The sequence below is a fragment of the Salminus brasiliensis genome, chromosome 7 (assembly GCF_030463535.1).
Source record: "Salminus brasiliensis chromosome 7, fSalBra1.hap2, whole genome shotgun sequence".
NCBI lineage: Eukaryota > Metazoa > Chordata > Actinopteri > Characiformes > Bryconidae > Salminus > Salminus brasiliensis.
Window position 1 is genome coordinate 11,848,917 of NC_132884.1, and position 25,609 is coordinate 11,874,525.

The 25,609-nt window shown below is 39.0% G+C and overlaps 2 protein-coding genes across 6 annotated transcripts in view; both read left to right on the forward strand.

The window, feature by feature from the left end:
• The first annotated feature begins 1,268 nt into the window (after positions 1 to 1,268).
• Positions 1,269 to 23,972, forward strand: dtd1 (D-aminoacyl-tRNA deacylase 1). 2 transcript variants are annotated; one of them, XM_072683931.1, is made up of 6 exons: positions 1,269 to 1,468; positions 2,526 to 2,616; positions 2,774 to 3,009; positions 3,741 to 3,838; positions 5,253 to 5,414; positions 23,888 to 23,972. In XM_072683931.1, exons 1-5 carry the CDS (start codon positions 1,426 to 1,428, stop codon positions 5,406 to 5,408), a joined length of 624 nt encoding a protein of 207 aa, XP_072540032.1. In that variant the 5' UTR covers positions 1,269 to 1,425; the 3' UTR covers positions 5,409 to 5,414; positions 23,888 to 23,972. The 2 variants fall into 2 exon arrangements, with proteins under 2 accessions (XP_072540032.1, XP_072540031.1); XM_072683930.1 differs by lacking the exon at positions 23,888 to 23,972 and adding an exon at positions 6,412 to 6,647 and having other exon boundaries at positions 1,271 to 1,468.
• Positions 12,600 to 25,609, forward strand: part of rapgef4b (Rap guanine nucleotide exchange factor 4b) — a 75,914-nt gene continuing 62,904 nt past the window's right edge. For 2 of the 4 annotated variants that reach the window (XR_011979942.1, XM_072683886.1), the window contains exons 1-2: positions 12,601 to 13,072; positions 23,888 to 24,030. Coding sequence is in view for 3 of the 4 variants with exons in the window: in XM_072683886.1 (XP_072539987.1) it covers positions 13,005 to 13,072; positions 23,888 to 24,030 (211 nt within the window). In the remaining variant the exon portion in view is untranslated. Of the gene's footprint in view, positions 13,073 to 23,887; positions 24,031 to 25,609 lie in introns of all 4 variants that reach the window. The other 2 variants (XM_072683885.1, XM_072683882.1) reach the window with 2 other exon arrangements.

The following is a 25,609-nucleotide window of genomic DNA, read 5'->3' on the forward strand; positions in this document are numbered from 1 at the left end:
GTTGTCTGGTCCTGCAGCTTTCCGTGGGTTGACTCTGCGCAGAGTTTGAACCTGCACCTGTTAAATACCATTTAACGTTTCTAAAGGTAAAAACTTACAGGCTACAGTAACTTTTGACTGACCATGTTTTGTGAATTCCAAATACATTAAATACAACAATTAATACATAACAGTATAATAATTAAAGCTTTATCTTTAACTATAGGATTTGTTTAAATATGAAATTTCTTAGAGTGGTACTCAAGTTAATTCAAGTAAAGAATCAGTCCTAGTGACTTCATCAATAATATTTGGTTGATACCTAAAATATAAAAATCATATACCAATCAGCCAATTCAATAAAACCGTTCTCCATGTAGGAGCACTTTGCAGTTCAATAATTACAGACTGTAGTCCATCTGTTTCTCTGCATACTTTGTTGGCCTCCTTTCACCCAGTTCTCCAATGGTCAAGGCCCACAGGACTACCAAAGAGCAGGTATTATTTGGGTGGCAGGTCATTCTCAGCACTGCAGAGATGCTGGTGGAAGTGTGTTAGTGTGTGTTGTGCTTTTACGAGTGAATCAGACACAGTGGTGCTGCTGGACTTTTGTTTTTTAAACAGTCTTTACTCACTGTCCACTCACTCCTACCTAGTTTGTTTACCTTGTAAATGTAAAGTCATACAGAGAGGTTCATCTGTTGCTACACAGACTCTATATTTCTGTCTGATCCACTTATATCAGCGCAACACACTTGAACAATTGAAGAATTACCTAGTGCTCCAATATGGTCAGTGGAGCTGATAACATGGACAAAGAGTGTATGTACCAGAAGGTGGTTTTAATCTAATGGCTAGTGTACATCTTTAGCAAGTGCAGTGGATGCCTTATTATTGGTTGCAGCACTTAAGTACATGATCTGGAGCACAGCACATCATTCAGTGAATTTTCCGTGACAGGGAATTTCAACACAACATTTTTAGTGTTGTGATGATGTCAGCTGGTCTGACACATTACCAAGGCTTCTCGGGACTCTTATTTCTTCTGCCAGACATCTTGAAGTGTACACTTACCTGTCTACTTACAGCAATGGCGGTGCGGGTCTTCCGACTCTTCTCCGGGTGGGATAAACAGAGATACTATGTGCATGTTTGTTATATTTTACATAATTTTACTTTACAAAATTAAAGGAAGCTTCTAAACAAGTGGTTGGACACTATTTTAACCTTTTAGCCGTTAAGCTCCGTTTACCTCTTGTGTCGTTATTTTATATACACTTTTTCACAAACAACGTGAAAATAAATAGAAAGAAATAACAGTACAAACATGGATGACTTAGCTATCTAGCTAAATCTATCTAATCCCAGCAGCGTCAGCCATTTTGACATGCGCACTGAGAAAGGGGGACTGAATTTAGTGTAACTCTGGATCTCCCGACAGCAACAATGAAAGCGATCGTTCAGAGGGTCACTAAAGCAAGCGTAACTGGTAAAAACTGTCAGTTATATGTGACGTAGCAGTATGTTGTAAACCATTGTGTTTGTTTTTATCTTTTTATCTGCTATTTGCCGCAAAGAAAATAGCTAACGTGATCGCAGCCAATTAACTGATTGTCAGTGTTCACTGTAGGTGCTAACGTTAGCTAGACATTTGAGATTTTCACTGCCTCATAACAAGCTTGTGTGTGTGTTTTAAAGTTTTTGCTTAATAGTTTGGCATGTCGGATAAACTCTTCTAGATCAGCTGTTGAGGCAATGCGTATGAGTACTCATGTATGAGTACGACAGTCCCAAAGGGCCATGGATTCATAGCTATATGTTGTTACTCCATAGTGCCGTGATAACGAGGTAATTGTATTTGTTTTCTAAAGATCTCGTTTTTATTATAGTATTGCGCCATAACAGATACTTCCCCGATATCTCGATAAAACAAAACTTCATTAATTGTTCATTTTTTCCTGTGTTACCTGTGGCCATTGTTTAAAAGTGTGTATGCCGTAAACAATGTTTATCCACGTGAGGCCTGTTGCTCGAGTAAACGAGTCGATAATTTCCAACACAGCACAGTCAGTGTGGGTCCGAATGGGAACTAGCGACGAATCAAGAAAAGCCCTAAAACTGAGACATACTCACATTTTTCTTCACACAACAATAACAACAATAATAATAATAATAATAATAATAATAATAAAGAAAAAAGTATTATGCTACCCACACACCCTGAAACTGTGACACAGCACATTTGCACACAAGCTATGATGATACATTTTTTAAAATTCAAGATCTCAAGATTTTTTTAATAGTTATGTAATAATAATAATTCATTACCACCGAAAAAAATGTGGTTGAAAAAAAATTTAAATCCTTGGCCCTTTATGCCCTTCCATATGGGAGACCAGCCATTATTTCAATTGTAACCTTTGTTGTCAACTTAACAAAATATGATTTAGGAAAAAACACAAACTGTTTTGCTCTCACTTTGAGTTGGTGCCCTATGCATGATCGTTATTTTTTTTTTTTACTGTGTGTCTTTGTAATAATGTTAGTTGGAGAGGAACAGATCAGTTCCATCGGGAGAGGTCTGTGCATTTTGCTTGGAATATCAGCTGAGGATACACAGAAAGATGTAGACTACATGTAAGTACTGTTGGACACTCCAAGTTTGTTTGCCTCATTCTGGCAGCAAGCTATAACTACATGAAGAGGAATATTTGTAAATCTTGCTTCTTTGCAATTAGATTTTGCTAAAACTTTTCTTCGCTTTTCTGTATATGCATATGTTTGTGTTCATCAGTGTGCGTAAGATCCTGAACCTCCGTGTATTTGAAGATGAGAATGGCCGTGCATGGAGTCGAAGTGTAATGGACACAGAGCTGGAGGTGTTGTGTGTGAGCCAGTTCACACTACAGTGTATTCTCAAAGGCAACAAGCCTGACTTCCATTTAGCCCTGACTGCTGAATTAGCTCAGCCTTTCTACAACAACATTCTGGAGCGGATGAGGACTTTATATAAGCCAGAGCTCATTAAAGGTGAGACTAAACTAATTAATGAAGTAGAAGGCATTCTGTTCAGGTTTTTATCTGGATTTGTAAGGAGTTTTATGAATATTAGGGAAAAAATACAATGCAAAATCTACAGCATATGGTATAGAGTAATGGTCGTCAACCCTGGCCCTGTGGTACCGCTGCCCTGCACATTTAAGAGTTTCCTTGCTACCAGCTTAATGCAACTACCTGAGGTGAATCAAGTGTGTTAGAAAGCACTTCCAACATGTTGGGCAGTCATACTTCAGGACTAGAATTGGGAACCCATGATACAAAAATATGGTATTCCCTATTGTTGCAGTATCAGTTACTTGAGCTCTTCACAAAAAAGACACAGGAACTCATTTATTTATATCTTCCTAAGAATTATCTTAAATTTGTTCTTGAGAAAAGTCCTAACAAGATATCTGTTTTGTAAACCACAGAATTGTTTGCAGCTACAGATGGAATTAAAATTATTTGAGCCCCAATGCGAATTAGGTTTATTAGCAAAATGTCCAAACTTTAAGCTGTTTGCAATAAACCAACCAAACAAGAATGTTTTAAATAGCTCAACACAACTAATAACACAACTAATAAAAAGTGTTTTCTGCTCTTAACGAAATGGCACTGTTCTTATAATGTTGATCCTGTTGTCCTCATAAACAGAACAAATAATTTGGTGAATGTTTGGAAAAGTGTCTCATAGGAAAATGTTTTGAAATATTGCGTTTTAGATGGCCAGTTTGCTGCCTACATGCAGGTACACATTCAGAATGATGGACCTGTCACCATTTGTTTAGAATCTCCTACTGGTCCCTCAGATGCTAAACAGGTATCACATCTTACCTTCATTATAGTACATGATAGTTACTATGGGTGTGAAATTGAAGTTTGATCATTTTTTTTTGCTTTATGGCATTAATTTGTAACTTATAAGTGTCTTTGACCAGGGGAGGATGGGTCCCCTCTTTTGAGTATTGTTACAAACTGTTTACACTTGATTTGGTGTTTAAACAAAATCTGTTTAACATGTTTCTTTGGAATAAAAGTCTACTATAACTAACTACTGTAACTGTTTATTAACATAAGGACTCAATGATTATTTTGGAAAGTGATTTTAAAAAGCAAAGAAAGTGATTTTGTAAGATTGCATTACATAAAAATTGAAGTGCAAAATTATTATCAACTTTTTAATCTTAGTTATTAGTTAGTTACAATATTTTAATGTGCAGGACAATATTATAATAATGCAGTCAGGCCAGAAAGTCTGCAGAACCGCTCCACACATTTCCAACACCTGCCAATAGAAAGTCCCACGGTTGACAGTGCATGTCAGAGCAAACTCCAAGCTCTGGGGTCAAAGGAAATATCTGCAGACCTCAGATATGTTAAAGCATAGATTGGGAGAGGGTCCAAATATAGCTGCAGCTTTTTATAAGCTCCCAAGAGCACAGTGGGCACCATCATTCGTAAAGTTTTAAACCATTCAGAATCTTCCTAGCTAGTGCCATCCCTATAGTGAAGCATGGTGGTGGCAGCATCATGATGTGGGGATGTTTTTCAGCACTGGCACCAGGGCCACTAGTCCTAAAAGAGAGAAATGCAGACAGAGAGAATGCAACTAAGATCCTTGCTTGGTGTACTTTCAGAACTATCTGGACTTCAGATTAGGGTTAAGGTTTACCTTCTAACATGACAATGACCCGAAGCACACAGCCAAGAGAACAAAAGAGTGGCTTCAGAGAAACTGAATGTTCTTGAGTGGCACAGCCAGAGTCTAAACCTGAATCCAATTGAACATCTGTGGAAGGAACTGAAAATAGGTGTGCACTGACCTCTTCCAATCTGATGGAGCTTGCAAGGATATGCCAAGAGGAATGGACATAAATGTCCAGAAATGAGTGTGCCAAGCCTTTCCCAAGACCCCTTGAAGCTGTAATTGCTGCCAGGTGCATCAACCAAGTTTTAGGCTAAGAATGTACAGATATGTAACCCCTAAATAACCTATTTTGTCAGTAAAATAAAATAGCATATTTTCTGTTTTTATAATTTGTAGATGTTTAAGGCACAAAAATGAACTCAATCCATGGTAAAATAAGTCTGTAACATAAAATGTGGAGAAGGTGAAAGGGGGGAGGAGACTTTCCAGCTTGACTATACAAAATGATGTCTAAGCGTATTAATTCATAGATTTAAATGAACGTTGTATTTTTAACACTTTGTTTCCTTTTTTTCTTGAATGTAAGCTATCCAAACTAGAAAAGCAGCAGCAGCGTAAAGAGAAAACACGATCCAAAGGCAACTTGGAGTCAGGCAGGGAAAAGACTGCCTTGCACTCTAAAACGGATTCTAATGCCAGAAGCGGAGCAGAGGGAGCTGTATCTTCAGAAAGGGAACCATAGCTAGTGGTGAGTTATAGACTTTAATATTTTATTAAAGAGCTTCACATGAATGCGGATAGCTGTAACACAATGTATTTCAGTTGTAATCTTTGTAGGGCAAGACTTAAGTTTACCAGAGAACACCTAGAAAAAGACCAGGACGTCTAGAACAATGTGCCTTGGACAGGTGAATTCGTAGTTCGGTAATAATAATTATTATTAATGATTAAATATTATTATTAATAATTATTTCGGTAAAGTAAGACACACAGGATTTGAGCACAAGAACCCAATACCAACTGTGAAACATGGAGGTGGGAATGTCATGGTTTTGGGCTGCTTATCTGTAGCAGGGCCTGGCAAGCTCGCTATCCTAGAATCCAATATGACTTCTTTATTGTGTCAGAGGGTGCTTTAGGAAAATGTAAGACCATCTGTCCAAAAACACGTACTAAAGCATCACATAGCTAAAATAATTCTGCAAGCAGGAGTGGAAAACTACTTTTCCTCTCCTTTGCATTTCTGTTTTTTTTTTTTTCATTTTTATCTTTTTTTTTATCATTTTGCTAATGATATTTAGTCAGTTTTATGTTTAGTTATACAACCTCAATCTCTAAATATTGTTAAAATGAAGATGTCTTAAAAGGTGTCTTAACCTTTTCACATGACTGTACTCTGCTACCCAGAAAAAAAACATTTTGAAAAATGTTTAGATTTAGGTGGGATTACTTTTGACCTTTTTTCTTGCTTATTAAATGCAAGACAGAGTAAGCATTTTCTTCCTCGGTTTAACACATCTGTGAAACGTAACTTTGATTGTGTAGTTGCCTCTAGTGCCACTATAGGTGTGGAAGCAAGATGATGCAGGTGAAGGGGAACCTGTAGGAAGAGAAAATATTTATATATTTAGTGCATGCTTGGTAATATATGTGAATGGTATAAACTTTAGTCCTGTGTGTACACAAAGGTAGTAACCATTACTGCTGTATTTGTGGAGACTTTATACTGTGCTCTTGTTACTCAGGGCGTGAATGTGGAATGTACCTGGTCTTAGGTGGGAGCAGCCTGCGTAAGAGAGAGGGAAGACAGGAGTATGGGGAGACTGGCCGCCGGTAATGCTCAGACAGTCTGTGTGGCTTTGCAGCACCAGACATATGTTTTTAATCAGTTTTCTTTAACTGTTCAAGTTATTTTTAATTTAATTTTGTGTGTGCGCGCGTGTGAAGCTTCAATAAATCAAGAGCACTTTTTGGACTGGAACCACATTGTCATTGTGATGCTTCTGGGACATCTCAGTTACATTCAGTAATTTACACTACCTAACTTGTGACACAACCTTAACTCGTTCCTCATTACAATGGAGAACAGAAAAGTTAAAGCCAAATTTCCAAATATTGATTAAAAATATTAATCCCATAAATAAGAAAATAGGTTGGTGGCTTCTTTGGGAGCAAGTTTTTAAGTCTATATATCCTCTGTTGTGAACACCTTTCCTCTCAAAACAGCTGTACATAACATTCAACAGTCATGTTGATCTCTAGAATGCCACAAAATGGAAGTAGCAATAAACATTTTGTGGGCTTAAGTGGATTTCTTCATTGAGGCAGAAACAACATCCATATATAAACCTGTGAATAGCCTGAAGCCTACACATGGCCACTGCATCACATGTACAAGCAATAGGGACAATTTTGTTTTTGGATGCACTCATTCAACACCATGTGTGTTCTCTATTACATCTTCTACAGATTCAAAATGTGATCCCACAAATGTGGACATTTGTGGTTTCCACATCCAAACCAGACACCTGCTAGCAGCACATTTTCATAACTTACTTCAGAGAGTGTGATAAATTGAAGGACACATCACAACTAAATTCCATTAAGCATTTATTGTAATGTATATTTGTATGCTCTTCAGTGGGGCAGTCTTCTGTTTGTAGGATGTCTGATCTGATGGTCAAGTGATAAAATAATAATAAAAAAACATACATACCCTAAGATTTAAATCTGTCATTATTTACCACAGGCCAAAAAGGGGTAGACACATCACTTTGGGTAGACACATAAATGCTGGGTTTCACAACTTTAGTGTAGAATCTGAGTATGTAAGTAAGTGGATGTAGATGAGTGGAGCTGTAGACAGTGACCCAGAAGGGCACAATGTCCAAATGTTTGTGGACACCCTTCTAATATATGTATTCAGCTACTTCAAGTTGCACACATTGCTGACTCAGATCACATGCACACACAAACTTGTCTTGTTCCTGTAAAGTATTGCCAATAGAATACAGCTCTCTGCAGCAAATAATCATGAACCTATTGCCACCACGTGTAATGTCATGCATGGGCAAAAAGGGTGTAAACCCCACAAATCATTGAGCTGTGGAGCACTGGAACAGTTTTCTCTGGAATTATGATTCTCTATCCAAAACTTTTGATGAGTTGGGATGGTCATTTAACATCCCGACCATGCCCATACAGTGTGTGTGTGTATGATGAAGAGGACTGAGAAGTATTTCTCTGTGTGTGTATTCCTGCTAATTCCTGAGCATGTTAGATGTCACCACGGTAAGGTTAAGCACCTTGGTCTTTGTGTGTGCATGTGTGTGCAACTTAAATTGAGAAAATTAATTTGATGACAATTGCTGGATTTAAATGTCAAACATGATGATGTTTTAAAAGTAGTGAGTGTGCACTAAGGCAATGTGTAAATTGCGGAATACCAATTGTGGTAAGCATTTACCATCATTATCCATCATTAATTTAATCAAAAGAAAACAGTGGAGTGATAAGGCTTTAAATGCAAATTTCATAGGGATCAGGGTGAAAGAACTTAAATTTAAATAAAAAGTCAAGTCAAGTCAAATTTATTTATATAGCGCTTTTTACAACTGTTGTTGTCACAAAGCAGCTTTACATAATTAGTAATTAGTAAAAGATTGTAGTAAAAAAAAAAAAAAAGAAATAACGTAAGAAGACATGAAGGACCTAAGACCCCCAGTAAGCAAGCCAACGGCGACTGTGGCAAGGAAAAACTCCGTCAGAGCTGGAAGAAGAAACCTTGAGAGGGTGACCCATCCTCCTCTGGTCAGAACTATTTATAAATTATTGATAAAAGTTACCAAACCATCTATACTGTTGAACTGCTCTGATCATAATCATAATATAATAATCATGGTGTAGTAGAACTTAATATAGTCATGGCAGTGATGGCAGATAGTAGAGTCTATTTAGGTTTTAACATGGTCATTAGACAGGTAGCAGTGGTAAGAGGGTGTGCCGCTTATCTGGCATGGGTGGTGGTGGGGGCGGGGCCTGCTGGTTGTACTGTTAGGTGGCAGCTGGTCTGACGCTGGTAGAGGGTAGAGAGAGTCCTAAACATTATCTCGAAGGTTATTCCAGATTTGGGGGGCTTTATAAGAAAAGGCTCTTCCCCCTGCTGAGGTTTTCTGAATTTTGGGAACTACTAAGAAGCCAGCACCCTGAGATCTAAGTATTCTCATGTAGGGCTTTATATGTTAATCGAAGAAATTTGTATTCAATACAGAATTTAACTGGGAGCTAATGAAGTGCTGATAGAACTGGACTGATATGGTCAAATTTTCTAGTTTCAGGACCCTGGCTGCAGCATTTTGAACCAGCTGAAGTTTATTGAGGTTTCTGCTGGAACAACCTGAAAAAAAGTGCATTACAGTAATTTATCCTTGAGGTAATAAAAGCGTGTACTATCTTTTCTGCAACCTGTAGAGATAAGAAGTTACTTAGTTTGGCAATGTTCCTAAGCTGAATAAAGGCTGTCCTATTAGTATTAGCTATATGTTGCTCAAATGATAAATCTGAATCAAAGCTGAATCAAAGAATTTCAAGCTGCTGGAAAAAAATGGAAGCATCAGCAAAGTCTAACATTAAGTCTGATAGTTTATTTCTAGTGTCTTTTGGACCTAAAAGGAGAACCTTGGTTTTGTCACTGTTAAGAAGAAGGTGTGTGACATCCAGAGTTTTATATCCTTTACACAGTCTTTTTTTTAAATCTAGATTTATCATCAGGTTTGGCTGATATATAGAGCTGTGTGTCATCTCCATAACAATGGAAATTAACGTCATGTCTGCTTATAACTGAGCCCAGTGGTAACATGTATAATGAAAATAATAGCAGTCTTAAAATAGAGCCTTGCGGAACTCCATATCTTACTTTTGTGTAATTTAAAGATAAATCTATCTTTTTGAAGATAAAACTATCTTTTATTATTAAAGTAGTCCATAAAAACATTACTGGTTAAAGATGTTGGAATCTGGGGTTGAGTATCTACCTGGCTTTTAGTAAGTTTAGAGATCTCACTAAAAAGTACTCTGGGTTTTTTTTTGTTTTCTTCGATCAGCGAGGCCAAATACGCTGAGCGAGCTTTAATGAGTGCCTTTCTATATTGACTAAGGCTGTCCTTCCACTCAGAGTGATCCGTCATTTACGCTCTAGTTTCCACACTGTTTGTTTTAACGTACGAGTTTGATCACTGTACCACGGTGCAAGCCTTTTTTGCCTTGTCATCAGATCTTCTGTTAATTTAACTAGCTGTAAGAGTAAGATAAGGTTGATGGGTCTGGGAGGTTGTGGTTATTGCACGCTTTAGACAATGTCGGGGGGGGCAAATGAACATTTTGCCTAAGATGTAGCTCAAAGGAGATTAGATAATGGTCTGATATTACTGAGCTGTGAGTATAGCGGTTCCATGTTTCCATGTTTCTGGAAAACCCCTAGCGGGATTCAAAGGTTGATAATATTTGTCATACGTGGAGCCAAGGACTGCTGTAAACACATACAACATCTACTGTGGGAGCAATAATCAGAAAATGGGAGACCTACAAGACCACTGCTAATCTCCCTCGATCAGGGGCTCCACGCAAGATCTCAGCCTGTGGGGGCCAAAATGATCACAAGAACGGTGAGCAAAAATCCCAAAAACACACGGGGGGACCTAGTGAATGACCTGCAGAAAACTGGGATCAGTGTTACAAAGGCTACCGTCAGTAAAACACTACGCAGCCAGGGACTCAGATCTTGCAGTGCCAGACGTGTTCCCCTGCTTAAGCCAGTACATATCCGGGCGCGTCTGAAGTTTGCTAGAGAGCATTTGGATGTTCCGGAAGAGTATTGGGAGAATGTCTTATGGTCAGATGAAACCAAAGTAGAACTGTTTGGTACAAACACAACTCGTGTTTTGGGGGGAGAGTGAATGCTGAGTTGCATCCAAAGAACACCATACCAACTGTGAAGCATGGGGGTGGCAACATCATGCTTTGGGGCTGTTTCTCTGCAAAGGGTCTAGGACGACTGGTCCGTGTACATGAAAGAATGAATGGGGCCATGTATTGTGAGATTTTAAATGCAATCCTCCTTCCATCAGCAAGGGCATTGAAGATGAAACGTGGCTGGGTCTTTCAGCATGACAATGATCCCAAGCACACTGCCAGGGCAACAAAAGAGTGGCCTTGTAAGAAGCATTTCAAGGTCCTGGAGTGGCCTAGCCAGTCTCCAGATCTCAATCCCATAGAAAACCTTTGGAGGGAGTTGAAAGTCCGTGTTGCCCACCAACAGCCCCTAAACATCACTGCTCTAGAGGAGAGCTGCATGGAGCAATGGGCCAACATACCAGCAACGGTGTGTGCCAACCTTGTGAAGACTTACAGAAAACATTTGACCTCTGTCATTGCCAACAAAGGATATATAACAAAGTATTGAGATGAACTTTTGTTATTGATCAAATACTTATTTTCCATCATTATTTGCAAATAAATTCTTTAAAAATCAGACAATGTGATTTTCTGATTTTTATTTCTTTCTCATTTTGTCTCTCATAGTTGAGGTCTACCTATGATGTCAATTACAGGTCTCTCATCTTTTTAAGTGGGAGAACTTGCACAATTGGTGACTGACTAAATACTTTTTTTTCCTCACTGTATCATAGCATATCATAGCAATCACTGACTCTAGTAATATTAAGTGAGTTAATTATCCTAATCCTAAATTATCCTAATGAACATTGGTTTGGAATCATCTGTGAGTACTCTAACATCCATAAATATAAAACTGCAATCTCAGCAACCAAATCAACAAAGCAATTTCCACTGGATATTGTCCTATACTACCATTCATATTTAATTGTATTTGTTTTGATAATCCATTATGATTAACACCCATTTACGTTTTAATGTGCTCCCAGACTTGTTTAGCATTGCCCCAAGCTTCACTAATAATACTAACAAAAAAGTTTGCTTTGGCCTTTGGCTCAGTTATTTAACAATCTTATTGCGCAGTCTTATACATGTCTGTGTATGAGGATGCAATTTAGACTTTAGGGAAATTAAACCCAGTGATAAGATTCTATGTTTTCTCTATGCTCTCTGGCCAATTGCTAAAAATGCAATCAATCTGTGTCTGACTTATGTTGTTATTTTAGAAGGCCCTTTAAATCTATAATTAATTTATCTATAATTATGTGATTTTGTAACAAAAACTTAACGCTGACAGATTTGCTTAATATGGCTGCCACTGGCCAGTCAGCTTTTAGTAGCTGCGTAATAGTTATATAACTGTATGTCATGACATTTAATATGTATGTCCATGAAGAGGTAGTTGCTACTTTCCATTGTTTTTACAAATGGTATGTAGGGTAACATTTGTAAATGCTATGTAGGGCCTACTTGTGAGTCAACATAGAACCTACAGATTGTCCCTTGCAGCTATATTTCTTCTATTTCTTAAATAAAACTAATTGTGCAGACCAAGTCAAGTTAAAAAGGCAGATTGGACAATGCAGATGACCGCTTGTAGCTTTTTCTTATTTTCAACAGGCGCTAAAAGGTTAATGTAGTTACTAAAAAAAACACCGTTTCGGCGACGTGTAAACTGCATACCCAAATCATCACTTACTTGCTGCAAATCCCGTTGAGATGTTAGATAACCTCAAATACAACTGCCTATATGGCTTCTGATGTCTTTTGTTTTGAGGAAAGAATGGGCTGATTTAGGCGTGCAGTCTGTGAGATACTACATAAACTATATTTAGAATAAGGGGACTGTGAAAATTAGATTTGTAGACGAACCATGGCTTAGATTTTTCGCTTGACCTTCTGCATTGCAGGGCACTGCCTGTCAGTGCCTCATCACTTCCTTTTCCGCCCACTCCTTTCTTCTGCTGTTGCGCATTTAGGTTGTCACCAGGACGACAGCTTATCACTGTAATGAACAGCCCGTATTTTTCCCAGTTTCTGCAGTCGACAGCAAACGTTTAATGCTTACGGCAGTGGTCGTGTCGACAGCGACGCAGCCTGATCGTTGTTGTCGAGTACACGCATTATTTATGGGTCTAATAGTCCTGCAATGAAATGACCTGTTTCTCCATTTATAAAACAAACTAAAGTAGGTTATGTGCTATTGTCCTTGCGCGCAGACACAGCTGAATCCGCGCCACACGCCAGTCGACGGCTGTGGTTGGGAGGAGTGGTTGGGAGGGGGCAATCACTAAAACAGTGGTTAGTCGTTAGTCGTAGACTAAAACAGGCTGATGTGTCGTAGAGCTTGATAAAGTGTTCACGTTGCACAGCAGTTTAGTCGAAGATGGTAGCAGTGTACACTTCCGCCCAGTCAGTCGCGTCCAGCGAGTGGATTGTCTGCCTTGACAAGAGGTGAGCAAAAATACTATTAGGTGTTGTGTCCACGCCATTCGCGTGTTTCCTTTTCGTCAGGTGGCTGCAACAATGTGAATGCGCTACTATTTTAACATGGTTAACGTTTTGAATTGTTATTTGTTGATTTATTTTACCTGTCGATGCAACACTCTGCAATGCCTTTCTTTGTGAGTAGTTCAATATCTTCAGTAATTACACGTAGCTACATTTATACGTTACTTACCAGATTTAAATCAGTGAAAGACCGGCGCTACACAGATTGATACTCATTTTGTGTGTGAGACTGACTGAGACAGTGGAGATCCCATTTTGTGTGAATAAAAATGGGCTGAAAAAAAAAAACAAAGTCGTGATGTTAAGGAAGCCAGCTTCCCTCTACAATGTTTTGATTGTTGGTCAATGTGTCTTATCCTTACCGTGAAGATGTGGTGCATTGTTCCCCCTTGGCCCACTCCTAACCCGTTTGTTACCATGGCAATGAAAGGGAGGAAATATGAGCTCACCTTACAGTCTAACTGCAGCTGATTCGAATGAGTCTCAAAAGCTCCCAAAAGCAGATTATGTTTAAACAACTCAGTGTTCTATTCTTTCAGTGTACCATTTCCTCTCATGGCAATGCAATCAACTATGATGCGCTCAGCACCAGCCTTTGCTTGAGATTTGTGCCTCCAGCACAGTAATATCAGCTGATGTTAATCTACTTTATTCTTATATAATATGTTAAATGAAGGGATGATCAATCTTTTGGGTTGGACGTGGAGATCTTTCAACTGGGGGTTGATTCCGTATATTAACACACATTTACTTAAGACACTGAGATGGGGTGAGGTACCTGTCTGAGCAAATTATTCAGCAGCATTTACATGCATGAGGAAAGAAGTAAGAGTTTCCCTTGTCTTGAAGGGTAAGGGGAAAGTAGGGGCTGATTTTTCTACCGTTGGCAATGGTGGTTTTGCTATTGAGTCAAGGAGTGGTAATGACTCAAGAAATTAAAGAGAGAGAAGGGGAATGCAAGCAATAACAACTGATTGGTTTGCTTTGCTAATGGTCTGCAATGCACTAGTTAGAATTGCTAGAATGTGTCATAAAGAGAATCTTCAGACACACTGGGGAAAAAAATCTGCTATTCAAATAATGTCCTATACTTACCATAATGACTCATTGCCTCTGTCTTTTCCTCTGTCTTATTTGTTGCATTTAATGGGTATTAACAGTATTTGCATGTTTCTGCAGATCTGAATGACCTTATCAGGTCATCTAAGGTTTTGATGACAGGCCTCTGAAAGATGTTTTTTAAATAGAAAGACACTAATGTTGCATTTTGTCTTCTAGTTGTTTTATAAATGGCACATTAATTTTGTAATCATGACTTCATGTATGGAAAACTGCACAAATTAGTGAAATTAATATATCACATATGTAAATGTAAATTTTCAGTGTAACCCCAGCGAACGCTGTTTGTTTTAGCAAGGGAGCCTCACACAGTGCCCAGTAGTAGCTACCAGCGTTTAAATTCCCAGAATTAAACTTGTCTAGTGTATTTCCAGAAACTATCCACTAATTTCCAAAAGTGGTCTAATGCATAAAGCATTGCTTACTCGTTAAGTCCGCAACTAATTCACTTTTTAAATCAAGGTTCTGTGTCTTTTAGAATAAGCACACCAGCCAGAGGTTGGTGAAAGTTTCAATTTCTGTATTAACTGTCAGAAATTAAGATACATAACAGAAAAGAATTTTACTTTTTTCTTTGACTCTGTTAGACACATTTGCAGTTGTCAAAAGCCATTAATGAGGTTGGTAAGCATGCTCATATATATCACTACAACCATGCTGTACAAAATAAAATATAAGTACATAACAATATACTTATAATACTGCAATATATGTTTAAATGCCTCCAACAAAAATATTTACTACTATTATTTATTATTATTATTATCATTGAGATAAGAAAAGGTTAAGTTAGTTTTGTTGTTTTTTTACATTGTGATTGAATGTTCTAGAGTTTCTAGAGACCGAATTTAAATGACATAAAATATTATTATTAATATTATTATTGATTTTCCATTTACTACAAAAAACATGGTTTTATGGTTGTGCATTAATATTGCAATTGTTATTGAAAGACTGTACCAACGTTCATTTAAATCAAAATGTTCGCATTCGTCCCAAAATACATTTGTTTATGCATGTATTGGTCTTTATTACCTTCTGCCGCTGGGCTGCAGGACAAGGAGCTTTCAATACGGAAGCCATGCTCAGCGTCTTTATGGAGTATGACACACATACACACGTGGACAAAATTGTTGGTAATAAGGAGTAGAAATTCTATGAAAATGAACAAATTAAAATCCGACATTGATTTTGAACCATGCTTCAACAGAATTATTATTTTTTTAAATAAACTCATTAAATAGGCCTGGACAAAAATGATGGTACCCTTAAATTTTGTTGCACAACCTTTTGAGGCAATCACTGCAATCAAACTATTCCTGTAACTGTCAGTTAGACTTCTGCACCTCTTAGCAGGTATTTTGGCCCACTCCTCATGAGCAAACTGCTCCAGTTGTCTCAGGTTTTAAGGGTGCCTTTTCCAAACTGCATATTTCTGGTCCTTCCAAAGATGCTTAATAGGATTTAGGTCAGGGCTCATAGAAGGCCATTTCAGAATAGTCCAATGTTTTCCTCTTAGCCATTCTTGGGTGTTTTTAGCTGTGTTTTGGGTCATTATACTGTTGCAAGACTTATGACCTGCGACTGAGACCAAGCTTTCTGACAATGGGCAGCACATTTCTCTCTAGAATCCCTTGATAGTCTTGAAAGTTCATTGTACCCTGCACAGATTCAAGACTCCCTGTGCCAGATGCAGCAAAGCAGCCACAGAACATAACAGCGCCTCCTCCATGTTTCACAGTAGGGACGGTGTTCTTTTCTTGATATGCTTAATTTTTCCATCTGTGAACATAGAGCTGATGTGCCTTGGCAAAAAGTTACATCTGTCCATAGGACATTCTCCCAGAAGCTTTGGGGCTTGTCAACATGTAGTTTGGCAAATTCCAGTCTGGCTTTTTTATGATTTGTTTTCAACAATGGTGTCCTCCTTGAAGTCCACTTTGGCTCAAACAATGATTGATGGTGTGATCTGACACTGATGTTCCTTGAGCTTGAAGTTTACCTTTAATCTCTTTAAAAGTTTTTCTGGGCTCTTTTTTTTTAGCATTCGTATTCTGTCTCGTTGATTTGTCATATATGGCCCATGGATCTTAAATTTCTGAATAATACAGTGCCCTCCATAATTATTGGCACCCCTGGTTAAGAGGTGTTCTTTAGCTTCTAATAAATTGAGTTTTTTTTCTAAATAATATAAAAAATGAGTAAAATCCAACCTTTAACTCAAGTGAATTTATTCAGTAGGAAAAAAATCCCACATTAAGAAATAATTGTTTAACATCAAATCATGTGTGCCACAATTATTGGCACCCCTGATGTTAATACTTTGTACATCCCCCTTTTGCCAAGAAAACAGCACCTAATCTTCTCTTATAATGTTTCACAAGATGGAAGAATACAGATAGAGGGCTCTTTGACCATTCCTCTTTGCACAATCTCTGTAAATCATCCAGCGACCTGGGTCCTCTCCTCTGCACTCTCCTCTTCAGCTCACCCCACAGGTTTTCAATGGGGTTGAGGTCTGGGGACTGAGATGGCCATGGGAGGAGCTTGATTCTGTGTGTGGTGAACCATTTCTGTGTAGATTTGGCCATATGTTTTGGGTCATTATCTTGCTGAAAGACCCAGTGACGACCCATCTTCAGCTTTTGGGCAGAAGCCACCAGATTTTGTTTTAAAATGTCCTGGTATATCAAAGCATTCATGATGCCATGCACCCTAACAAGGTTCCCAGGGCCTTTGGAAGAGAAACAGGCCCACAGCATCACTGATCCTCCCCCATATTTCACAGTGGGCATGAGGTGCTTTTCTGCATACTCAGCTCTTGTGTTACGCCAGACCCACTTAGAGCATTTGTTGCCAAAAAGCTCTATCTTAGTTTCATCTGACCAAAGCAAACGGTCCCAGTTGAAGTTCCAGTACTGCTTAGCAAACTCCAAACGTTTGCATTCATGACTGTGAGTGAGAAAAGGTTTTTTCCGTGCATGCCTCCCAAACAGCTTGTTGGCATGCAGATAGCGCCTGATGGTTGTTTTGGAGACTTTGTGACCCCAAGAAGCTACCATTTGTTGCAATTCTGTAACAGTGAGCTTTGGAGACCTTTTTATTTCTCTTATCATCCTCCTCACTGTGCGTGGTGGCAAAATAAACTTGCGTCCTCGTCCAGGCTTGTTTACCACTGTTCCAGTTGTTTTAAACTTCTTAATAATTCCTCTGACAGTAGATATGGACAGGTGTAGGTGAGTGGCTATTTTCTTGTAGCCATTGCCTGACTTGTGGAGGTCAACACACATCTGCCTTACTTGAATGGTATGTTCCTTTGTCTTTCCCACGTTGAAGAGAAATAGCCTCTGTGTCACGTCATATTTATACCCCAGGAAAACAGGAAGTTGTGAATTACTAATTAAATGTTCCTACATACTCTGATCAACTTCGTAATTCGGAATTGACAGAAATACTTTAATTACATTTATTTCCTAAGAAATAAATAAGTGCCAATAATTGTGGAACAGGTGATTTAATGAAGAATAATTATTTCTTAGTCAGGGATTTTTTTTCCCCTTAAAATTCACTTGAGTTAAAGGTTGGATTTTACTCTTTTTTTTTCCCATCGTGGTCCTATATTATTTAGAAAAAAACTCAGTTTATTAGAAGCTAAAGAACACATCTTAACCAGGGATGCCAATAATTATGGAGGGCACTGTATGTGCAACTGTAGTCACAGGAACATCAAGCTGTTTGGAGATGGTCTTATAACCTTTACCTTTAACATGCTTGTCTATAATTTTCTTTCTAATCTCCTGAGACAACTCTGTCCTTTGCTTCCTCTGGTCCATGTGAAGTGTGGTACACACCATGTCACCAAACAGCACAGGGACTACCTGTAGCCCTATATGTAGGCCCACTGACTGATTACAAGAATGTAGACACCTGTGATGCTAAAGAGTGGACACACCTTGATTTAACATGTCACTTTTGTTTTGTTCAGGCCTGTTTATTGAATTTACTTTTTAAAATAATTCTGTTGAAGCATGGTTCAAAATCAGTTTTGGATTTTCATTTGTTAATTTTCATAGAATTTTTCTTTATTATTACTTTTGTCAGATTCAAGTTATTTCTATGACCATTGTAGGTTTTTCTTTCATTACCCAAGGGGTACCAACAATTTTGTCCAAGTGTGTTAATACTAAATACAATAAACGAATGGCCAAATAGATAGATAAACAAAAATGAAAAAAAACTTTTAGGCTAAAATAACATGCCATATTCTAGTAAAAAGTCCAGGTCCATATGTCCACAAATGCTACTTCATTTTGGCTAGATGTAATTACTATTTAGGATATCAGTTCTCCTAAAATAAAAAAGCCTGAGCTGCTACACAACTTAACCCTCATAAGGTCTTTGTTATTTTGTAACACAGGGAGTCCTGCTGGGTTTGCAATGGGTGTGGACCCATTGGAAGCGCAACTCGTTTTTGTTTATTTTTTCAATTAAAATGTAACAAAATAAGACCATTTTCCTTTCTTTGCTACATATGATTTGAGTTGTCAGCCGTGTACATAAACTTTGATGACTGGACAGGGCTGTCCTCTGTACTTGATGTCTCCAGAAAGTCCCTGAGCCATATCAAGGACCACTCTCATGCTTTGATTTTTCTCAGGGGCTCCTCCATTGCATTTCCCTGTGTAGATCTGCAATTTTCATGCATAAGATGAAGCAAACATCACAGGCAGCCCAAATCTTTATACCATACCTGGCAGGCTTAGATGGTATATACTGCCAAAATGGGCAGAGGCTCCGAAATAGCATCAGCTGCTCAACGATTACCTTATGGCCAGAGTTGTAAAACGGGGGAGACGGGCCACACTGTCTTGATGAGCTGGTGTATCTTCACGGGGAAAAGGGGGGGGGTGTTCTTGAACTGAAAGACCTTTCAGTTCTGCCATTTCTTGATCTCTATATGTTGTCATTTGCTAGCTTCTCACCGGCTGATCCTGTGGCCTGCTGCTTACTGGCTGCTGACGGGCTGGTCTTGGGGCTGGCTGCTGACGGGCTGGTCTTGAGGCTTTTTTTTTATGCTTCAGATCCTCACATTCTTAAACTTCTCCTCTGCATCACCAGCAAAACCCTCTGTCTCTTCCAATATCAACAACGCTAATAAAGCTATTTATAGTGTCAGGTCCCCAAGATTGGTTCCCGCAAGACAGAGGGTGAAATGTGTGGGAATGAGTGCTCACACCAAGGGCCCATTCATCGGCTTTACACTGTCCCTCCCTCACTCCCTTCCTCACTCAGGCCCAGAGAGGAGGAAGGGAAAATTACAGGACATATGATTTCCACACTTTCACTAGCTCTGGGTCCAGTGACCCAAAGACCCTGTATGTAATATAAATGTGAAGGGGGGGGGTGTTTACATTACTTGTAAACGTTGGAAAGATTACTTTACGAACTTTGTAAAACAAACTAACAATTCAGTTCTCATTATATGGAAGACAATCTGTGGCAATGATGTCAATACCCCGCCCCTCTCGCTCTTGGCTGTCCTCTTTTACAGGCGCAAGTCTCCAACTGAGCAGTTCAGCACTCGTCTCTTTCTATCGCTGAAAAACGCCAAAAATGGCAAAGCTGTTTCTTTTTAAATGTTGATTTTTGTAATACTGATATTTAGTGACAATCATGTAATGTGTTGATTTTGGACGCTTCTGGGACTCAAAACAGTATTCGGTAGAAGTGTATGGTAGGACAAAGTTAGTTGTGTGTACAGTGTGTAAAATGTGTCTTTGGTGTACTGTGTTATTGACAGTGTGGTGCACAGTATGTGTGTGTAATGTGTGTGCATGTTGAGTGTGTTGTGTACAGTTAATGGTTTGTGTGGTGTCCAGTGTGTGTGTGGTGTGAATAGTGTGTGGTTTAAGGTTTGAAAAAAGTAATGTGTATGTCTGTAGGTGATATTTTGTGTCCAGAAAGTGTGTGGTTGCTTGGTGGTTACTATAGTATCCCTGGTGGTTATGGTATCCCAGGTGGGTGCTATGGTGTTTCTAAGTGGTTTCTGTGATATTATAGGTGATTACTTTGTGGTTGCTATGGTTACCCATTTGTTTGGTAGTGTTGCTTGGTGGTTGCCATGGTGTTGCTAGGTGGTTGCTAATGAATCCCTGGTGGCTTTACCTTAATATGATCCTGTAAAACTGCTGTGTGGGGCGTTGTGGCCCTCTGAGGAATTGAAGTGTTTGGACTCATAAAGCACCTGTGCACTTTGACATGTGTTGCCAACTCTGAAACTGTGTGCATGCCTCTATTATAAACAACGATGTTGAATTTTTGGACATAGCATGGTGTGTCCAGTGTGCAATGGGCAATGCCAATGTTCTTTTTAAATGCAGAACCCAACTTAACGGTAGCTAGTTTAGCTAGTTTGTACCACTGTCTCTTCTCCCTGTCTATATTTTACTTTCTAAATCTATTGTTTTTAACTTAACCACACTCTGCACAGTTGTGTAATTGCGAGTTCCATGACAGGGTTCTTCCTTCTCCCTGTGTTGGTAGTATCTAATGCCAGGTTAAGGAGCACATTAAAATTTCCTCCACAAGCAAGTGTCCCATATGTTTCTAATGTTATTAAATTAAACACCTGTTTGAAAAAAGAAATATGACTCCCAGGGGGAGTGGACTTCTTTGGTAGCGGGATGAACTTCTTTGGTACCGGGGTGATGGTGGTAAGAACATCCATCAGCTGGTCTGCACATTCTCTGAGCACTCTGCCGGAGATGTTCGATCCTTCAGCTTTTCGTGGGTTGACTCTGTGTAGAGTTTTCCTCAGATCAAATGCAGTCAGACACAACACCTGCTCGTCCAAGTTGGGCATGGTCTTCCTTGCCGACTTGTCATTTTGTGCCTCAAACTGTGCATAGAAGTCGTTTAGGGCATCAGGGAGGGAGGCATCACTGTCACAGGATGGTGGCATTGTCCTGTTGGTGATTTCTTGGGTGCCTTGCCACATGCGCCGCATCTGGTCACTCTACGGATGAGAGCAACCACATATTACTTTCCTGTCGACCATGCCCCCTTTTGGGTAAAAACTAACCCAGTCAAATCCAATTGGAAATGATAGTTTTAGCATGCCTAAATGCTTTTTTTATTTTGCTGATCCAATAATGAAACAAACCTTACAAAACTTCCTCAAATAGCAAAAGAGAGATATGTGGTTACTATGAGTCCTCCCTCCCTAACCTACTTTGCTAACAGGATTGGCTTTGCTGTTTTCAGCTAATGGGTATCGTGTGTGCGTACAGGTGAACTTAATGTGACCTTTTGTCTGACTGTTCAATGTTTCAGTACTTTTGCACAACTTGCTGTTCTCTTAACAAGGAGCTTAATGGCAAAATTCACAACAATACATTTACTGGTTCAGTTAGAACTGGTATTTAAACAGTCTCCTTTAAACTCCTTATCACGCTGTTTATATTTTGACATCTTAAAACCCAGAAGACATCTAACAATTGAACAGTACCTTGCCAGAGTGAGCTTCAAACCGGATGTTCACAGACAGAACTGAGTTTAGAATGTCACAGGGTGTCATCAGCAGGTTGCAACAGAGATACAGAGAAGGTAGAAAAGTCACGGAAAGGCATACAAGTGGACGTCCTTAGGCCACATCCTACACTGATGACTGCTTTGTTGTGAACAGTACCCTGTGAAACCAGATGATGAATGCCACGCAACTCAAGGCACATTTAAGGGAGGTGAGGGGCACCCAAGTGTCACATCAGACCTTTTCTAAACCGCTTACAGCAGCGTGGTCTGCATGCTAGCAAACCTGCAAGGGTACCTGGCCACACAACCAGGTATAGGCGTCATCGCCTTGCAAGGGCCAGGGAGCATTTACACTGGACAAGGGACCAGTGGGCCTCAGTGCTGTTCACTGAAAGTCGATTCGTGCTGAGCAGAAATGATGGCTGCCAACAGTGTTGGAGACGTCAAGGAGAGCGCTATGCATCAGCCACTGTTGTCACCAGAGGAGCTTTAGGTGGTGATGGTGTTACAGTGGGGGCAGGTGTGTCTAGTCAATATACAACTGCCCTACACAGTGATTGGTACAGTGACAAGCCCATACTACTTGAATAACTTTCTCCAGACCTGAATCACAGGGGATCAGCTATGAGATCAGCTTGAGTCACTGTCTAAAGGCTTGTAACTCTGAACCATTGAACCTCAATGACCTGAGGGCCACCCTTCAAGAAGAGTGGAATGCCATGCCTCAGTGGACAATAAGTCGACTTGTGAACCGCATGAGGCGTCATTATCAAGCTGTAATTGATGCTCAAGTGCACATGACAAGTTATTGAGACATTTTTGTGGAGGGTATACCCACCACTGTTGTTGGCTTTTGTTAATATATGTTAATAAAATGTTTGAGATGAGTAAATCACCTTTGCCATTGGCTTGGTGATCTGTTTGTAGTGAGATGTAGTATTGTGACATGTTAAGTTCCTGACATACAGTGATTAATGAATGTGTGTTTGAGAGCTTTGAATAGGCAAATGTTTCAACAATAATTGTAATATGCATGAGAGTCATACTGTCTGTCACACTGTCACAAAGTATTTATTTGACACATTTACAAGCCAAATAGCCAAAATAAGTGATCAAACGTGTTTTAAATATAATAACTTTTGTTCGCACAGCCTGCTCATATCATCTAACAAGTGACTAGAGGTGACCGTGTGATAGAGCTGAGATTCTGTCACTCGAGTGCAGAAACTGTATGTTAGCTAGATGCGTTCATTTCTCAAAGCATTGTTGACTAGGTTTTGGAGTCCTGTTAATATAAGCCAGCAAGTTAATTCTCCCATTATCAAATGCAAACTAATATGTTGCTTACAATAGCTGATAGTTAAGTTGAGATGAACACAATAGTTTTTTGAGACCTAAAATCTAGCTAGTTAGTTTAACTGTTTAAAGGGTTAACAACATTAGTCACATTTTCTCACTAAATCACTGAAATCAATGTAATTATACAGACAGCCGTAACCCAAGCATGGTATAAATGGGCCCAATTAATGGGCAGAATCAGATTATCACTAATTCTGGAAATATTTACTTACCACTGAATGTAATAGAGGTGATGGGTCCATTCATTTTCCACTTAAAAATAGAGATAGAAAGATTAGGTATGCCAAATACAGTCATAATGCAAACTACAGAATGATTCATGACTTAAGTTGTCTATTGTCTATCTTTGTGTGTTGCTTCAAATTGAATTTTATTCATCTCTTATTAAAGGCACCTGGAAAAAGATTAGATTTGCAAAAAATAATGAGCCTCTGCCCCTACCCCTGCTGTAAGTAATATGAACTAATAAGATGACAACTTTTGAAAATAGCCACATGTTAAGTTACCATTTCTCAAGTGACATACAGAGGCCCTTGATGCAGAAAAGGTCCTCCCTGTATGCTGAATTTACACAGTGTATGTCCATACTCATTACTATTTGAAAAGAAATATAGGTAATCATACAGTGCATTGCAACTCACATGCATGAACACAGTGTGTGGCTAGATGCAAAGTATTAAAGATGGTAATATGTGTAACACAAGATCTCGGCAGAACTTGGCACAGACTTTTGGTGTGTGTGTTTTTCAGGCCAGCAGAGCGTTCTGGAGAGGATGTGGACATCATTTTGGCAAGGCTGAAGGCAGTGAAGGCCTTTGAGAAGTTCCATCCCAATCTCCTGCAGCAAATCTGCTTGTGTGGCTTCTATGAATATCTGGAAAAGGGAATCACCTGTAAGTAAAAGCTGTGCAGTTTGCCTTCATGTGGCCCTCGGATCTTTTAAAGAATTTTAAGGTTTTTATAGATATAAAACATTTTAAAATATAAATACATAAGATCACAAAGTAGGGATGTCCCGATCAAGGTTTGTTAACGATCAATTAGTTTAGAGTCTTTTATTGCTAAAAGTAGGCTGCAATTTTCGATATTTAGTAAACAGTTCATATGATCAGACCTTCTAAACAGATTTACTTTGTTTGGTACCAACTTTAAGTTCAAACTCTATAGTGCTTAATATCTTACAATCCAACATGACCAACCCACCTAACCATTTAGCTCCCAGTTCTTTTAGGACTTTAACCAGGCATAATTCAAGACAGAATGGAAGTAACATTATGGCTTCCCAAATTAATATAATAAAAATAAAATATACATTTTGATGTTGCACAACCATCACATTTGCTGCAGCACATTTACTGCAAGGCTCTAAGCTAAGTCTAAGCTGAAATTTTATTCCCCAAATTTTTAGTTACAGTAAAGGTGGAATGGAAATAAGAAGCCAACTTTAGCTTTTGTTTTGGCTGCTAATTGGTTGTCACACACTTATGTTAAATGAAAGCTCTCTTTTGTTTTGCTCACCATGCTCAATGTCACAAATGTTCAAGGTAGTTAAAGAAATGAGTTTTAAATCAGTTTGTCTCAGGATCATGTCTATTAATGGCGTCTAGAGGATGTCAGATGGCACTCTGCTACAGCAAATCTGAGAAACAATAAACCTGCCCGTGTGTGTGTGTGTACACGCATATATACAGGGTGGGCCATTTATATGGATACACCTAAATAAAATGGGAATGGTTGGTGATATTAACTACCTGTTTGTGGCACATTAGTATATGGGAGGGGGAAAACTTTTCAAGATGGGTGGTGACCATGGTGGCCATTTTGAAGTCGGCCATTTTGGATCCAACTTTAGTTTTTTTCAATGGTAAGAGGGTCATGTGACACATCAAACTTATTGAGAATTTCACAAGAAAATGGTTTCAACGTAACTTTATTCTTTCATTAGTTATTTACAAGCTTCTCTTTGTTTACAGCCATTGACATGTCGCAGAGGTTAACATGTGAGGAGCAGATAAAAATTTTGTTGATGTCTGGTGAATGCAGTACCCGGGTCATTGCAGCAGATTTCAATGCAAGACACCCTACAAGACCACCCATCTCCCATGCTACAGTTAGCAAACTGCTTGCCAAGTTGCGTGAAACTGGTTCAGTGTTGGATTTGCCAAAATGTGGACGCATAAAAATTGTCACTAATGAAGAAACATCAGTGGCTGCCCTAGCTTCATTCAGCAAGAGCCCACAGCGTAGCACTTGCCGCATGTCACTGGAGAGTGGCATCAGTCGAACATCCCTTTGGCGGATATTAGCAACTCACAAATGGCACCCTTATAAACTCCAGCTGCTGCAGTATCTCAACGGGGATGACTCAGATCGGCACACTGATTTTGCAGAATGGGCAAAACAAATGTTGGAACAGGACCCTCAGTTTACACAGAACATTTTGTTCAGTGATGAGGCAAACTTTTATGTGAA

Bases quoted from the DNA above. Each gene is read 5' to 3' on its own strand.
- dtd1 (XM_072683931.1), top strand. From the start codon at position 1,426: ATGAAAGCGATCGTTCAGAGGGTCACTAAAGCAAGCGTAACTG. The intron at 3,010-3,740 runs GTGAGACTAAAC...ATTGCGTTTTAG, and splicing joins TAAGCCAGAGCTCATTAAAG to ATGGCCAGTTTGCTGCCTAC. The intron at 3,839-5,252 runs GTATCACATCTT...CTTGAATGTAAG, and splicing joins GTCCCTCAGATGCTAAACAG to CTATCCAAACTAGAAAAGCA.